At 39.9% G+C, this 18,177-nt stretch overlaps 1 protein-coding gene across 7 annotated transcripts in view; it reads right to left on the bottom strand.

Annotated features, from left to right (window-relative positions):
* Window positions 1–429: 429 nt before the first annotated feature.
* Window positions 430–18,177, bottom strand: part of ELOVL5 (ELOVL fatty acid elongase 5) — a 41,609-nt gene continuing 23,861 nt past the window's right edge. For 5 of the 7 annotated variants that reach the window (XM_033009883.2, XM_033009887.2, XM_033009882.2 and 2 more), the window contains 7 exons: window positions 17,518–17,586; window positions 15,389–15,576; window positions 8,112–8,189; window positions 7,295–7,466; window positions 5,658–5,782; window positions 3,654–3,788; window positions 430–2,350 (listed from right to left, as the gene is read on the bottom strand). In XM_033009883.2, coding sequence (XP_032865774.1) covers window positions 2,219–2,350; window positions 3,654–3,788; window positions 5,658–5,782; window positions 7,295–7,466; window positions 8,112–8,189; window positions 15,389–15,576; window positions 17,518–17,575 — 888 coding nt within the window. In that variant the 5' untranslated portion in view covers window positions 17,576–17,586 and the 3' untranslated portion in view covers window positions 430–2,218. The remainder of the gene's footprint in view (window positions 2,351–3,653; window positions 3,789–5,657; window positions 5,783–7,294; window positions 7,467–8,111; window positions 8,190–15,388; window positions 15,577–17,517; window positions 17,587–18,177) is intronic. The other 2 variants (XM_033009888.2, XM_033009885.2) reach the window with 1 other exon arrangement.

Raw genomic sequence — 18,177 nt, 5'->3', positions numbered from 1 at the left:
TCAGAAACAATCACTTAAGGGCAAGGGGAGCTATACGGAAATTGCAAACATGTTCCCATTCTGGAGAGAGGTATTATTAACATTTTAGAGGCAGGATATCCAAGGCAGAAAGTCCCTCTCAGCCACATTAAGATTTGCTCCTGGCACTCATCCTCTCAGAGCCATTCAGGCTGCTCTGCATTCAGTAAATCAGTAATCCCAGTGGGAGGTTTAATTAAACAATTATTATATATTCCTACAGCTAGGCAAAGGAACAGCATTTAGTAACAGCCAAAGGTTTCTTTAAGGGATTTGTTACCAAATCTCTGGTATGCTAAATTTTTCTGAATATCTGCAGCTGTCCTTCCATCATGACGGCTCCTCCTTGGCCTGATACAGGATGGGGCAATGCACTAAATCTGTACAAACCCACGAGAATTCAGGCAGAGATCATCAAAATTGTTTTAATGATTAAACCATGTCAAACATTAACAATGTAGGTATATTCAGATGAGCCAAGGGTTTATTTCTAGCACATTTAAACAGCCTATTTTGAACATTATAGCTGCTGTACTGAGCTATGTAAAGACTCTGCAAACCAGTACCTAGAAATGAAGACACACGCACAAGCTTTGATAATGTAAACATAACAGACACTGTGTCCTTCAAAATAAGGAATGAAAACCCACAAGGCTAGTAGGAGAACTTACTAATTCCCTAAGAGATGTGCAAAAATTTTTTAAAAGATTTAATTTAAAAAAAGAATTAAACATGTTAAAACTGGCATTTATATAAATATCAAAAACCAAGTAGTTGAACTTGAGCAATGACCAGCAGAACGTCTTGCACAATTCAATTTTTCAGAGCTTAATGAATAAAATATTCATAAGCCAAACTCCACCGTGGCAGATACCAGAATACCAGCAATAGATACTGACTTTGCAACTGACTTCTCATATGTGCAAGGCAAGATTTTACAAGGAGAAGTAACTTTAACAAGCACTCAAACCAAATCCTCGGATAACAAGCCAAAACATTACCGGTGATGTACACAACTCACATTACAGAAACAGACATTTCCAGCACATTTCAGTAACATTTAAAAAACATTAGGTATGACTTAGACTGTTCAATTTTGCTTGTTTGGGAAAAAAACACATTTGTGTTAGGCACATTTTAAAAATGAACATATGCTGCATGAAGAACAGTACAGATACCAACTTAAATACAGACAATTCCAGCCAAAAAGCATCTTTCTGTCTTCATTTTTAAATACACTTTCAGATATGTCACAGACTTAAACAGTAGCTCCTAAAAATGTGGATATGGCTATGGTAATAACACTTGAAATTCTGCCAGTTTCCATATCAAAAACCACTCTTCATTTAGCATTTAAGAATTCTCAGAAACAAGAAAAAAAAAAAAAGATAAAAGAAAAGATGGGTCCACCCTGTATATACTCTAAACCTTAGAGACAATATTTAAGTCTTACTGGACTGTGTAAGCGCCAATTAATTTTACATTAGTGATATACTTCAAATAAAAAAATAAGATCTATTAAAAAGGTAAAATAACTTTGCCATCCTGTTTGTGACTGTTTAGTCAATTAAAGCCAAATATACAAAACTAAATGTGCCATTTCCAATTTCACTGTGTCGCGTAAGAGATACGTAACATTGTGTATCACATACAGAACAGTAAAATGATCAATGGATTCTTCTAAATGACTTTTTAATAAAAAGTCAGTCAACTGAAAAGCTGAAACATACCCTAATTTTTAAACCAGTAATAAGCTTTGGGCCCTGCTTTTTAATTTAAGGCATGTGTGTTTATCTACTGAAACCAGCATTGTACAAATTACCTCTACAATCACATGCATGATCTACAGTAAAAAAAATGGAGGTTTAGATTACAGTGTTTTCAAATTGTGAATCATAATTCAGCACCTATCATATTGACTAGTAAGGCAACAGCAGTGTCGGATACTATGATAATACTCCCTTCCACAGTCTATAGCAGGGTCAGTGACAGCCCAGAATTATTTTTAAACTTTAACCTACTTTTATGTTCTGTATACAGTTTCTAGGGTGTTTGCACTGGTTAAGTCCTACATAAATCACACTATTCTAGGCAGGAATAGTTACAGTAGCCATTAGAGTATTAGTGCACAAGTCTTATTGTGCTTACAATCAGATGATTTTGTTGTTGGGGTTATCAAAATGGTTTTTCAGTTTGGTCTTCAATCCTTCCTTTGTTTCCTTTGTTTCACATTGTTCTCAAGGGAAGAAAAGCTGTTTGTATACCCGTTCACAGTGGCTGTAGAGCCGTTCTGATACTCTTTCCTCCTCGAGGATGCCTTCTTGTTGTAAGTCTAGAATATACGGAGACACATGTTTTTGCTTAAATAGATATAAATAACCACTTCTTACAGTAACTCAAGAAACTCAAAAATAAACTTGCATCCATCATTTGTAAAGACCTCATATCGGTGGCAGAGTCTAACAAGCTCTACCATTTTTTATGTATGAAGCTATACTATGCCTTTCATTCATCACAACAAGAGAATTAGTTCACTGGAAAAGAAAAAGGCTAGGTAGTATGCTGAAGTTCAGAGACAGAAATGTGAAAGGAATTTGCACTGGTCATCTCGGGAAGCAAAAACTAACCAGGATCAGGGAGGCTTGGGACAACAAAAAAAAAATTACAGACAGTGAAAAAATATATATAAATTAGTCTTTGTCAATGGGGCTCAGTCACCTGACAAGAGTGTGTTTCTCAAAATATGGGTGTGAAAGAAAGTTAAATTATTAAAAGTTAGAATATGAGTAAAATTGATGAAGAAAGTCAAGTAATATTTGGAATATACCATCATGTTTAATTGGCATGTTCATATGCAGCAAGTGATATGAACCACAGGACCGATTTCATGAAGTATCTGAAGATCAGATAGGGAAGCCTGCTATGTTTCCCCCCACGAATCACTCATACTAGACCCAAAATGCTCAAATCTTTCAAGAGACTTTAAAATATACAACAGAGTTTGCTTGTTTGGGGGCAGTAGGCTGTGTTTGATTTCTGAAGGTGGGGCCATCTTTGCACAGAGCCTGATTATGAACTACTCAGAACAACAGATACCAAGTCTGGATCTGTTCAGACATGAAATCAGTTTTGTAGAAACACAACTCAAAATGCAAATTTTTCATATGAAAATACAAACAAATGCCTGTAAAGGTGAACAAAAAAATGGATTTCTGTACATTGGGAGTTTCGGAAGTTTCCTTGGATATAAACCAAGAATATTCCCTTGTAAGAGCAGTAATGACCAATTCCTTTGGGTGCTTCACAGGTTCACAGGCTGCTGTTTTACTTCAGACTGGAAAGCTGTTTCTTACATAAAGGTCTTCCTCTCCCTTATCTGCAGTTAAATTGCATTAGTAAAATGCCTTTTTGTGCTACTCTGCTTACTGAAATTACTAATTGTTCTGAATTACGGATACAAAATATCAGAAGATTCAAAACTTGGAGGGCAGACCAACAAGTACAGTACTTTAAGAACTTATGTATGTTACTGGAAGATAACAAAAGGGTATTTCAAGCATATCTTTCTGTAAACAGCTTTCCAGTTAGATACAGCCAGCAGAATGCTACAAGGAGTAGATGAGTATTACTTTTACCTGAATATAGAAATTTGTGAAGAGGATAATCAAAGAAATCATATAAGAAATCTGGAAATACAGCCAACCCTGAGGAAATGCACATGGCCAAACAACACCACAGCTGGTCTGGAAGATTGTCAGGACAAACTGAGTCTGGGGAGAGAAAAAATAAAGAAAAATAGAACACATTAATGCAAGAAGGAAAAAAGCCATTAGTGACCAAAATCTCATTAGTTATTTCCAAAACAAATAAAAAATATGTAATACTGTGTGTTTGACAAGTTTATCTTCTCTGTCTTGCTAACAGTGTAAACCTGAGTTAGCAGACATTCAGGTTGTGGTATCCTATTGTTTAGGTGGTTTTATTTAATTAATATTGTTCCATTTTAGAGCATTAGAGTAAGTTGATTTATAAATATACTAAGGAACAAAGACCACCTTCTTCCTAGTGAGAACTCACTGGGGTTTGACTCTATCATCCTAACAGAGTAAATCAGCACCTCACTGCTTCAGTTGCAGTTCAGATTTGGGGTCACTGGGTCTACACACAGACCCTGCAACCCCCTCCCACAGACAGGACTGCCTCACATGTGGCTGCAGTGAAAGAATTTTTGGGGTAAAGGCTGCAGGGAAGCTGGGGAGACAGGGAGGAGGACCAAGGTTTAATTATCTTCAGTTATGTCTTTTGGAAGAACAGAGTTTGGGCCTAAATGCTACAGAGGGCCTGAGGCAAAATTCATCCTCACACGAAGGCTACCAGATTAGGGAATGTTTATTTAAAAAGGGAAAGACTGTTGTGTTCTGCTCTGCTGTTTTGCTGCCCTAACAGCTATGCATGCAAGGCAGGCAGGGAAGAGACAGCAGCTATGACAATATCCAGGGGAGCAACCAAACCACTGAGACACTTGCACTATGTAGCCCTCAAACAACCAGGGTGAAGAATAGAGCCTAAATCTGGAAGGGAAAAAAATCCCCACAAAGCATCCCCACCACCCTCAAACAAAGATCCTCACTGCTACAATACTTAGCCACCCTTCAGGAAGGAAGAGTGACACGGAAAAAAAAAAAAAAAAATAGAGAATCAGCACTCTGAATTGCTGGCAGCAAATGTTATTAATCATCACCAGCATAATGTTATTAAACCTATTCACAGCTCTGAGAAGGTGCTAAGGAGCAGGGGGAAGATAAAGACCCTCTCTAGGCTTCAGTTTCCCCACCTACAAAACGATGAAGACTGAACACCCACGCATGTTTCCTTGTGGTGTTCTGACATGCTATACACATTGAGACCTGGTTCCCGTGCAGTATCACTACAGCATGTGCCATATTGCTTAATTTCATTGCTCTTTTCACCTCCAGTATGCAGCATTAGGGCTTCATCACTGTACACACAGGAAACAGTACAAATGGATACAAGGAGTCCAACACAGAATTACAAGAGAAAAAAATCTGCCCACTTAAAGTGTAGAAGGAGACCAGAAATATTGAACAGTTTTTAATAAACCATTTGCAACTGCATGCAAAAGTGAGACAGAAAAGCCATTGTCCCACAGGACTAGAATGACGGGCCTTGTTAGCTTTGGACTGCGTTGCAGTCAGTTTCTGGTCAGTCATCTCAACATCAGCCTCAGCAACCAAGCACAGAGAAGAGCACGCTAGCTCAAGTGGGCTTGGAAGAAAAGCTTCTCCCTCCTCCCTGGTTAGCGAGTCCCAGAAACCCCAGCACCGTGACTCCCAAAGACACCTAAGCCATACAACACGGGGAGATGGAGAAAGATCCCACTGATCTCAGCACTGATTTGCGTACACCATCAGTGCCCAGCTCCCCATCGTCCTGGAAGAGAGAACGGAGGTGCAGAAGCCAGACTTCTAAGATGATTTAGGCACTTAAGGATGCAGAAGGTCCGAACCTTCGTTCTGCCTTCTTCTACCCCCTGCCAAAATTTTCTAACTTGGTAAAGAGAAGAGGTCCTCATCATGAATACCAGAGCCTGCTGAAGCACTGAAGGGCTAATCACTCACCAGCTGCCCCTGAGTGATGTACTTCTTCCACCACAGGTAAGGACGCATTGCTGGAACAGCAGACAATCCATAGTAGGAGTACATGAGGACATGGATAAAGCTGTTCAGTGTGGCACCAAAGTAAGCTAAAAAAAGGGCAAGGGAAAAAGAAAGTACACTTGCATTACCAGGAACACTCTGTTTCATGGAACCTACAAAAACAACAAGTTCAAAATGTTACTATTTAAAATATGATTTCTCTCAGGAGAAAAGCGAGAGATTTATTTTTTTCCCCTGCTTTTTCTTCTGCTCACCCAATGAATTGGCTGAACTGCTTTGCAGCTCTGCTCTTTATACCAGCCTTGTGGTTTTGTTTCCTCAATTTATTCTTTTTTACATCTACGTTACGGCTTCTCAAGGGAACTGAGGAAGCTGATAAAAAGGAGGCATGTAAACATGCCCAACAGTTGATAGCTTCACCCATCTAATTTTAGGCTTATTTCACTTCCTTCCAGGCAGAAGCCTATTTCGTCATTTATAACCAAAAGCAACAGGTATCTTCAGAAGCTGAAGGTAGACATATTTGTCCTTGTTTACAGCACCTTTCGTCATTAAACAAAATTTTAGCTTAACACCAAACTGCATAGAACAGTGATGACCAAGCAGAACATTAAGCTTGGAAAGGAAGAAGAAAAACACATTACTGGAAATAGCACAGAAGTTTTTTCATGACCACACAAACACAAGATAGACTCTAAGTATCTGCACTTTTGACTGCTGTATAAACAGGGATCAACTTCCCTGGAGGGGAATGTGGTTCCAGATGCACACTTTTTATAAGTTCAGCATTAGTCACTGTTGTGCTGATAACATGGAACAAATAAGAGTTTCTGTGTTGTTTGGCTCAGAAAGCAGACTCCTGAGCAACCCGGCCTCTTGGTCTGCACTGCCAGTAATTCACATCCACTGAATTTGAAAAGGTTTCTCTTGGATGAATGTTCAACAAAGCCAGTATCTATAAGCTGCACATCTGAACCATGCTAATGCAGTTAGGAAACTAGATGCTAGCTAAAAGCAATGAAATTAAAGAATCAAAGTAAGATTGCCAGAAGTTAGTAGGATTTAGACAAGAGAGACATGGAAATCTTCTACTTAAGACACATTTGGTCAAGTTCATTAGTGCTCAGGGGACAAGATTTTAATTGAAATCATTTGTTATGGCTAGTGGTATAATGAGATTAAATTAAGAAAGTAGCATCTCAAGTGAACTTGAGAGATATGAGGACAAGAGTCACTATTAGCCATCTTGCAGGTGAAACAAGCTTTTGGTCCTGACTTGGAAAAGAGTATTGTTTCATTAGAAGGTCTGTAACCACTGCAAAAATGAGAAAGTAAGATTGACAGGTATCTGACCTGGACTACTGCAGCTGATAAGTGTTACACAGCCACACAAATTTTTCAAACTACATAGGCATGCCTCTTTTAGAGGCTCTGCAGGCAGCTTAATTCCTGCAACCATCTGCAATAGTTGCAAAGCAGCAAAGCAGCTTAATATGGGACAGAATAGCCTGAAGGTACGAGAGATGTTTGGTCTGATCAAAAGAAACCCAAAACGAAGCCCCTCTTGAAAGTGTTCCCCACCATAACCCAGTACTTACAGTGACCACAAGGCACCCAGTTCATAACAAACCACCAAATGTTCAGCATTGTTGCGTGGTGGTAGACATGCAGAACAGTGATCTGATGATTATTTTTCCGCAAAATGAAAAAGAAGGTATCCATGAACTCAATGAGTTTGGAGAAATAGTACCACCAGAGAACACGTATGATCTAGAAAGGAGGAAATAAGTTTTAGAAGCACTGCACATTGTGGGGCTTTCAAACCTTTTTCTATCTAGGTAATTAAAATCCAGATTCTGTCCTGCACTATTTGGATTGAAGACACTGCTGAGATCTTCTGTAACGCTTCTGCCTCAGGTATCTCCACAGGAGATCTAGGTATACACGCAAAACTACAACTTAAAACAGGATGACAAAGACTGCTTTATGAGGCTACTGCTGTGCACCTGGGGCGTCCTGGGAGAAACAAGAAAATATTTAACCAGAGTTGATCCTGCAGTGCTCTCTGTAGAGGAGAGGTCTGAACAGTAACCTGAAGAAATCATCAGAATTATCTCAGAAAGAGAAGGGAAGTCACAACACACAGTGGTTGGATACAATCTGAAGACCAAGTCCTTGGTTTTTGACCTGGGAATACTTGAAAGTTTACAGATAATTACTTACTAAAATACCAACCATGAATATACTGTAGATGAACTATTATGTTTGACAACGCATTGTCCATTGTATTGTAAAAGGAGGGAAAAAAAGCATACAGTTTGACCAAAATCTGCACAATCAATACTGTTCTGCTCTCCACTTACATACAAGCAGACAATTTGAAATGTTATTAGCTGTAAGTCTCAATTACGTTACCTTCATATCAGCTTCTCCTCCACTGTGCGTATCCTGACAGAAGAAATTGTATCCTCCTTCCCATACTCCTGTCACCAGCTGAGAAGATCAAAGAATAAAGTGTTATTTGGGGAGAAGGCTGCACCTCGTGGCACGTCAAGGGATTGATTCATGGGCACCTGAGTGTGGCATTAGGTTGAATTCAGGTTCCAAGCAGTAACTGAATCATAGTGGATGGTGAATTAACAAAATCTTCCAATTGGGGTATACCAGAATAAAAATAGGAGGTAGCATCTTATCCCGACTTATCCCACAGAGCGCGTGTGTTTTGCAGAGTCACATTCCAGACAGATTCTCAAGAAATATCTTTGCTTTTTGGCTGATGATGTCATTGTTGGAGAAAGTGAACCACCAAAGTAAAGTAAATATATTTTTCTTCTGATTATTTTTGGAAAGAAAAAGTTTATTTTAAAGAAACTTTATACACAGAGATCTGACTACGATTTTTTCAACCATGTAACAGAGCAAATCTTCAGCTTTGCTATCCTTTACAGCCAACAACTGATGTTTTACAGCACTGAGTTTCTTCAAGATCTTTTTAAATAGTTCGCTCATCCCAAGTACATCACATCCTACCCAGTACAAGTGACTTTCTCCACAGGATAAGGCGTTGCCTGCCTGACTTCCTGGCATAACAAATAACACCTCACATATGATGGAAAGACTTTTAAGAGTCATGACCAGGTATTAGTCATGAGAAACTGATGGGCAGCCCATTGCCAAGGGGTTGGCTGAAACCTCTGGAGAAGCAAGAGGCAAGCTGGATGTCTGCATCCCATCCTTTCATGGGTGGGAGTTGGAGGGGCAGGTTGAGGGTGGGACGGGAGGAGGGAGCAGTGCAAGGACAGAGCAAGCTCCCCTTTAATACTGCAAAAGAAGGGAGCACAGGATGGTGTTTATAAAGACATTTTTCCTCTGGGAATAGCATGAGGAGTAACAAATTTAGATGATTACCAAGTGAAAAGAAGAGTTGTTAGGTCTCCCCAAAAAACATTTTAAAGGCAGAGGCAGATATCCTGCACAAGAAAGTTGTCTGGGTTTGGCCATAACTACGCTTGTGCAGAATAAAAAAACCTTTGCAAAGCCATGGTGGAAAACTCTTTGTACCATAAGTCATTTTAAATGATCACTTGATTAATGGACTACAATAACTGGTACGATTAAATGCTGCTCAGAACTGTGATTGGGAAGCTAATTCTAAAAGGTACAATAAAGATTATCAGTTAAATGATCCACCTTTTCCTAATGTTATTTCTTTCATGCCTCATTTTCCCCCTAAATTAGCTTTTAAAATACCTAGTCAGCCTAGGTCATTATTTTTGACCTGAGATAGAATTATTGCCACTATTTAGAGAGGGGAAAAAAAAAAAAAGAAAAAAAAAAAAAAAAAAAAAAGGAAGACATGAGTTAAATCATAACATATAGACCTGGAATTATCACATGTATTAGAAACAAATCAATACCACCCCACCACAGTGAGAGTAGGGCAGCCACGCACATCAACAGTGGACCCAAGCAATTTCTCTATCCAAGCAGCAAAGGGAACGCAGCCACGGGAGGACTCCTCTCCTGGCTGTCAGGCAGGCACAGCTGTGCAAAGCACACCCAGTTTAGAAGTGGTACCTTGCTAAAGGACCAGCTACATCCCCAAGCAAGCCTTGCACCATACCACTCCCAGGGGACCGAGGGAAAGCCTGTGCAGCTTCACGAGTGCCCGTCAGTCCCTCAGACAGAAGACCACATTGTGCTGTGACTACGTTGCTAAGAGCTTACAGATGTTTTCATACAGTTCTCATAGTTCAAGAAAGTGTTAGGAATAGAGGGATAATCACAATGTTTATACTGTAATTAATCCGAAGAGAATCCATCACTAACACTGTGGTCCATAAACTTATCCCAAGGAAAGGATAGCACAGTGAAACCCAAAGAGCTTTCCCTGCAAGCGATACAGGTTCACTACACGAAGTGTAAAGCAACCAAAAGTGCCTGGACAGATCCCACTGCTCTGAAGGGCAAAGGCATTGGTGTGACTATAGATAGCTTCAGCTAAACCTGAGCACTCCCTTGTTTCCAGAAGAGCGTATAATAATATGCTAGGAGCTGTATTACTCTCATAGCCACAGGGGTTTAAATGATACAAGCAAAGCAACATTTGTAGGAAATGGTAACATCTTTTATCATATAAATAGTTAGTATAGTTACAAAAATAATTTAATCCCTCCCTTTCCAGAAGGAACTAAATGGTGAAAAGCTGCTACCATTGCCCACAAACTGCTGCTGCTGACCACAAATGTTGCTTGGTGCAACATACAACACGTAGATAATCCTCTTCCTGAGTGAGCCAGCTGCTCCTTTGTCTGACACCACTACTTCTTGCACCCACAATACTTCCAGCACATGCTGGAAGGCTTCAGAAAACAAAACCAATGGGCCACTCTGAGACTTGACCACAAATAGTTCCCAGACGGCTCTGTTATGCACGGGGCTGGACACACAGCACTGGGGAGCTGCTTACGTGCCACCTAGAAAGCAATAAAAGGAGGTGTCATAAATGGCCAGCTAGTGCATTTAAGTCATTGCTCATGCTTCTTGTGGTCTGCTTCCAGGATGGTCAAAGTTTCTAATCCCTCCTTACAGTGACTGTACAGCAGGTCTCAACTTGTCCAGCAATGGGCTGGTGGCTCCTCAGCCACCCCAGGCTTGAGACAACCTTTCCTTGCCTGCTGTCTTTAGGATGTCCTTCATTTTCAGGTTGGCAGGAGCCCAGGCTTGCTAATGGCATTGCTGATGCACAACCACATGCATGTCTTCTCTCAAGAAATTAACCTGTGCAGAAAAGGCTGACTATAATAATTTTCACCAGAGTATGTGATTCTTAAATGACACAAAAAGAGACAGCTCCTTCCCAGCTAGAATTTAATCTGGTTACTGCTGTAAAAGACAATAAAAAATGTTTCTATAAATACATTAGCAACAAAAGGAGGGCTAAGGAGAATCTCCATCCTCTACTGGATGTGGGGGTAAACAGTGACAAAGATTGAGGAAAAGACTGAGGTACTTCATGCCTTCTTTGCCTCAGTCTTTAATAGTAAGGCCAGTTGTTCTACAGGTACCCAGCCCCCTGAGCTGGAAGACAGGGAGCGGAATGAAGCCCCCATCATCCAAGGGGAAATGGTTAGTGACCTGCTACTCCACTTAGACCGACACATGTCTATGGGTTGGATGGGATCCACCCAAGTGTACTGAGGGAGCTGGTGGAAGTGCTCACCGAGCCACTTTCAATCATTTATCAGCAGTCCTGGCTAACTGGGGAGGTCCCAGTTGACTGGAGGTTAGCAAACGTGATGACCATCTACAAGAAGGGCCGGAAGGAGGATCTAGGGAATTACAGGCCCGTCAGTCTGACCTTGGTACTGGGGAAAGTTATGGAGCATCATCTTAATCATCTTGAGTGCCATTGCACAGCATGTACAGGACAACCAGGTGATCTGGCCCAATCAGCATGGGTTTATGAAAGGTGGATCCTGCTTGACTAACCTGATCTCCTTCTATGACAAAGTGACCCACTTAGTGGATGATGGAAAGGCTGTGGATGTTGCCTACCTAGACTTCGGTAAAGGCTTTGAGACCATTTCCCACAGCATTCTCCTGGAGAAACTGGCTGTTTGTGGCTTAGATGGGCATACTCTTCACTGGGTAAAAAACTGGCTGGCTGGCTGAGCCCAAAGAGTGGTGGCGAATAGAGTTAAATCCAGTTGGCAGCCAGTCACAAATGGTGTTCCCCAGGGCTCAGTACTGGGGCCAGTTCTGTTTAATATCTTTATCAGTGATCTGGACCAGGGAATCGAGTGCACCCTCAGTAAGGTTGCAGACAACACCAAGTTGGGTGGCAGTGTTGATTTGCTTGAGGGAAGAAAGGGTCTACAGAGGGATTTGGACAGGCTGGATCAATGGGCTGAGGCCAATTGTATGAGGTTCAACAAGGCTCAGTGCTGGGTCCGGCACTTGGGTCACAACCCCACGCAATGCTACAGGCTTGGGGAAGAGTGGCTGGAAAGCTGCCTGGCAGAAACAGACCTGGGGTGGAAGCAGTGTTGCCTTTGCTGCTCTACCCACTCCCACGGCTCCTACAGACACAGCCGTGCCAGCCAGCGGGAGATCTCTGCCAGCCACCCTGCTGTACATCTTCTCCACCACACAGAAGGCCACCCCTCGCTGCCCCTGCCCAACACAAGAGTGCTATTTCCCCTCAAAGTCCAAGCATTGTAGATTTATACAGAATAAAACATCACTGTTTGCCCCTAAGGAGCATCCCCTCTTCCTGAAGTATGGGAGTGCCTGGTTAGCCTGGAGAAATCTCTCCTGCTCCCCTAGGGTCTGTCTTGCCTTTTGTATTGTCTGGGGCAAGCACAGTCCACTAGGCTGTTCTGCTAGTACCAGAAACCAGTCCGGTCATTAAATGCCCAAATAAATAATTTATAGCAAGCACACACAGAAACTACTATCTTCAGAATTCTAAATAAGAGGTATAAGATTTCTAGTGATTTTAAAATAAGTTTATATTATATTACATCAGTAGACCAAATGGTCCAAGTATACTCGCAATAACTAAACAATAACTAAAGTTATACAAATCCTACAGTGCAACTTTTCCCCCCACATTATTGCATATAAACATTCAAATTTAAAGGTCAGGAAACCAAGTAGGTCATTTTTCTCATCCTAGTTGAGAGGATGTCTCACTTTAACATCTTGTTTTGGTCATATAATATTTAAACTGGGCTGTGATGCTATGAATCATGACCTGAACCACCACACCTGTAACTCAGGAAGAACTCCAAAGCAGGGTTTCAGGTTTATCGTATGCAAGCCATTAAAGCAGCTTATTTTCAGACAGGCTATTAAACAAGTTCATAAGTGGTGATGTTTTATGACTTTCCTCAAACTAGGACTAAAAAAAGTTTAATCCAGCTGAAACTCGAAGTGACAACAAGGAAGAGAACATGGAGTTACATCTCTTTTGAATGCTGCTCTTCACCTTTTTATCTTAAAAGTGAGTACGTGTACTATAAAGTGTTACTGATGTATGGCTTATCCTTCAAAGCCAAGTTTCCACGACTGTCGTGATCCGAGCAAGGGTATCACCTGCTTTGCACTGACACAGGTAATGGCAGAGGCACTACAGCTAGAAAACATACCTGGAGGTGTAGGAAGCTGATTTTTTTTCCCTATCACCTGGCCCTTCAGCTCTCTCCCTGCAAACATCAAGCAGTGTGGTGTTATGTCAGCACAGCTCTTGACTCGGAAGCATTTTTATGGGATCAGTCCCTTGTTACAGAATATCACTTGCCCTCACCTCTAGCTTGTTAGTGCTGTCAAACACATTTCATTGCAACTATCGTGAGTTTAATAGTCTTCATAACACTGTATCTTCATGTATTCCCATTTATAAAGAGAAAGTATGTTTACAAAAAATACCAATGAGCACTTCTATATAGATAACATTACATTAAGAGCAATATTCACTTTGATGTAAAGTGTTTCACTATAGGAAGGAGGAGTCTTCATATTCACTGAATTTTAGTTGCCTCATTCCTTCGCAATATAAAAGCTATTCAGCTGGTTACAAGTATGAGGACTTCTTCAACACATAATAAACAGTACTTTCTTGGTAACCAGTTCATTGTTAGCAAGAAAAAGGCATTTATAAGATCAACAGTTCAGACCTTTTCTACTGTTTAAATTTATCAACACATTTTGTAACATGGTAAAATGTTACAGTAGTTTTCATTTGGAAACCATCAGTATTATTTCAAGTATTCAAGGTAAAAAGTTTGCCTATCCTGAGAGTTCTATCTACGCTCCATACAAATGAAGCAAAGTCTGTACTTGTAAAGCCTCAATAACATAACTGGAGATTAAAACAATAGATTATTGTATAATTATAAATAATATCTGCATAAAGTAATGCAGATGTTGTACATTAAATCCACAGCAACACTACTTTCAGACAAATTAAACAGATAAATTTTTCTGGATGATAACATACTGACAGGGAGGTTAGAAATATGAGCACATCAAGAATACAAGTTGTTCCAAGTACCTACTGAATCCAATACTGCTCATTCTGAAAAAGTAAGTATCAAAGTTCTTAATAACCCAACTCAGTAATTTCTGACTAGACAATTCACAAGAGAAACAACTTTAAATTGAAATCACTTCCTACCTAAACACTCATCTTGTAAAACACCACAGAATTAACTACAAACTTAAAGGAGAATTACAGCTTGCATATACACTTCTAAGCAAATGCCAAAAAAAAAAAAAGCAAAAAATAAAAAAGGAAAAAAAGAGATAAGAGATTAGTAGTTTCAGCTCTAGCTTGTAATCACATGTTGAAAATGAAATCTATCCTTACAGAAAGAAGAAACACTTTTGGTCAAAAGAAAGCCAGAGTATCCTGTACACAAAAGCCCCACACTCAATCATTTTCCAACCACATTCTTATTTACACTGCCACAGTTTTTCATTTTCACTTTAATAAAAAACATGTAATTCTGAGTGAAACCAGCTAAAGAGCTCTCTGACAAGTGGAAAACTTTATACTGCCTCAATTTTTGTTTTGTTAGGAAAGAAAGTAAGTTCACAGAAAGTCCAATTCAGTTTGAAATATATTTGTATGCTCAGATTTTAACTTCCAAGAAACAGATGAATCACAACAGCATTGATGCAATTGCTTCAGTAAAACCAAGAGGACATGAAGCTATTGCAAGCTTACAGAAATAGATGAAGATTGCGTGCATGATTAAACATTTAAATAAAACACAGTTTGCATGCTAAATCAAGCTGTAGTTTTGCTGTGAAGTACTTTGTACAATCCACCAGCACAATCACATTGAGCATGTCTTCTAGGCAAGGAGGAGTTACTGAAAGAGTAACCAGGTTCATGCTGAAAGATGGGCCATTCTCTTTCACTGAGTGAGAGAAGTGCATTTGAGAAGTTGCTACCCAAGGCCAGCATAGATGTTTAAGGCAAGGTTTGTTTCAATACCATCCTTAGAGGTAACATTACAACTACAGTTTTCTCCCAAGAAGTGACATTGAAGAAGAGTTGCAACATTTCTGCAGATATTTCTCCAGGTTTAGGAGGACTGTCCTCAGATACAATTTTCAACATAAGCCAATATAATTAAAACAGATACTGCAAAATAACCTTGATCCAACCCCCTTCCTCCTACCTCATAAAACATATACAGAGAAAGCAGCGTAAGTCCAAGGTTGTAGACCACTAGAATACCCCTGCATGAGAACGGTTGCTTATTCCGCATGTACTTTGGTCCTAGCCACACGATTAGTAAGTACAAGACTGAGAAGATAAAGGTAGGTGTATAGTTCTCCAGAAGAAGCCATCCTTTTACTCTGGGGTCTGAAACAGACAAACAAAAACATACACACTTAGATTTTGTAAGGGGAAGAACTCAATGCATCCAGAAAAAGCTGTGCCCAAAATGCTTCCAGCACCACAATACAAGAGAAAGATGAAGGAAGAACAGCAAGCCCTTTTATTAAGGGCCACATTGCTAATTACAGACAACCTCTGCAAACAAGATTTAGTTATACAGTTGTTAAAGAAAGCAGAAATAATTATCTTCCTAAGGCAAAAATATTCTCAAATTATTACTGCTATTATTTTTAAATACTCATTACCGTTCAGAATCATCATCCATCCTGAATACCACAGATGAGCTTAAATTATGAAGAAAAGCTTCTTCATAATTCTTCTCTCTCCTTATTCCCTCAAACCAACCTTTCCTGATAGCACACACCTTATTTCCTCACAGAGCCATCAAAGCTAAGAGTGAAGCAGATACCTTTGTGGAGGATCCTGCTAATTATTTTCTAATCAATACTAACCCAATAAGAATTATGTATGTGCTACTCAAAAGGATTAAATTTTGGAGCCCTGGTATGAGCAATGAAACACAGAGCAGTCAGTCCAGTCTGACTAACCAGTCTGGCTGGCAACATGGACTGCTCAGCTGGCTGCTCAGGAAAAGCACATAAACCACCCCAAACCAGAGGATTCCAGGGGAACACTTGGGACAAGTGCGTGATTCTTCTGAACCACACCTGTGTTGTTCGTACCCAGCAACAGCACGGTATTTCATTCCTCTCACTAAAGGCAGTCCAAAGGATTGAAACCAAGTTTACAAAACCATAAATGAACAATTCAAGTATTGCTGGCATTCACAGCCCTGACTTAATTTTAAAGGAGTCACATGTGGATTCTGAAGATAAGAAATGAGGCCTTAAAAATGTAGGTTGGGAAGTAGTTAAGAAAGTTGGGAAACTGTTTGGATTTGCCACCTTTATGGTTCATTATTTTTAAGACAGGGCAAATACAGACCGTATGCCAACACATGCAGTAAGTTGTATCAGAAAATTCAGACTAATTTAAATGGGCTTAGCATGAAGAGGGGGGCAACAAGGGCACTGAGCTACTAAAAGCAAACAGAAAACACACTTTGAAGGATCAGAGGCTTGTTCCACCTCCTGTGGAATTTGTCCTGAGAGGAAGTAGCACCACGACCGAGTTTCACTGGGACAAAGAAAGAGGTAGAAGAGACACTACTGAAGCAATCAGAGGAAGAAAGCACACACCACTGATCAGCATTGCTATGCACACTCCGTATGGGATGCTGACATTTAATCCCGCCTTGGTCAGGACCAGGTGGAACAGGGCCATCCCTACCCTAGCTGGAAGCCCTCACCAGGAAGCCACCACCTGCTCTGGTCCCACTGCCTTTCCCTTCCTTGTGCTGACCAGGATTGCAGTTCTCCACCTATAGACTTTTTCCCAGTCAAAAACCTACCAAAAACTTTGTTTCTTTAAAAAGAATGGTTTCAAAGAAGCAATGCCTTCCAAAAACTACAGACTTTTTCACTGAAAAATTCCTTAGCAGCTCTAGCTATGAGGGCAAGAGTATTTTTATTTCATGAAATGCAAATTTTAAAATGATTTTTAAAAATAAAAGCTATTATTAAATTCTTTAAGGAAGCAAGCCGGCAAATATCTGAGTGAGATAAGTAGTTATTCACTGAGACTAACACGAGCTTAACTGACTGGAAGAATAGAACCTATGACTATCATGGGTGAAAAATTAGTAGCTCTTCAGGTCAAAAGATCAGAAACATCAAATAGACTTTTTTATTTATTACAGAATCACACATTTTGATGCTTTGCAGTTACTAAAGAAAGTAGTCACCTATCAAAATCAGTATGTTAGAGAAAACCTGTTCCTTATGCTCTAGTATCTGCATTTAAATAGCAGTTTTATTTATGTATTTAATTTTTGACAAATCTTACCTCTGGGTCCAAGCCAAACATCAAAGTAGCTATTGATTGTTTTATCCAGAAGTTCCATTCTACAACCTACTGAAATGGAAAGAAGAGGAGAAAGTTAGTTCTTCAGCTCACGGAAACAGTTTAATCATCTGAGTACTATTTGTTATGGTTAGCAAAGAAAATACTAACATGTAAAAATTACAGCAGACATACTGGACATTACCAGAATATATAAAGTACATAAAGCTTATCCTAGTGTCAGAGAGTCACTGGTGTAGGAGCAGTATTTCTTAAACTTAAAATAATGAGTTCAGATTAACCTGAAGTTTTTTTTAATTCTGTATTTTGTAAGTGCAAATACGGGTTGATGTCTTGCAAGATTGCTCTGCAAGGAGGAGAAGGATGATGAGGAGGATTGGATCTTGAGAAAGCCAGCAACATTGATATTCTCAAATAAATACTATGAAGCTCTTTTAACAAAGAGCCTTGAATAGCTGGCCATGCTAGATGGGGAGGAGGAGGGAAGGGGAAAAAAAATTGAAAACTGGCTCTGCTTTCACTTTTTTGTGGATAGGTGACTGATTACAGCTCTGATTAACAGCCCATAAAACTAAGAGATCAACAGTCACCGAATGACAGGGAGGGCTGCAGAGGCAAGGGAGAAAACATTGCAGTTCGTAG

Source organism: Tyto alba, unplaced genomic scaffold (genome assembly GCF_018691265.1).
Source record: "Tyto alba isolate M040663 unplaced genomic scaffold, T.alba_DEE_v4.0 Super-Scaffold_40, whole genome shotgun sequence".
Taxonomy (NCBI): Eukaryota; Metazoa; Chordata; class Aves; order Strigiformes; family Tytonidae; genus Tyto; species Tyto alba.
Note: the sequence above shows the minus strand (reverse complement) of the source record. Positions and strands in the feature narration are given on the sequence as shown.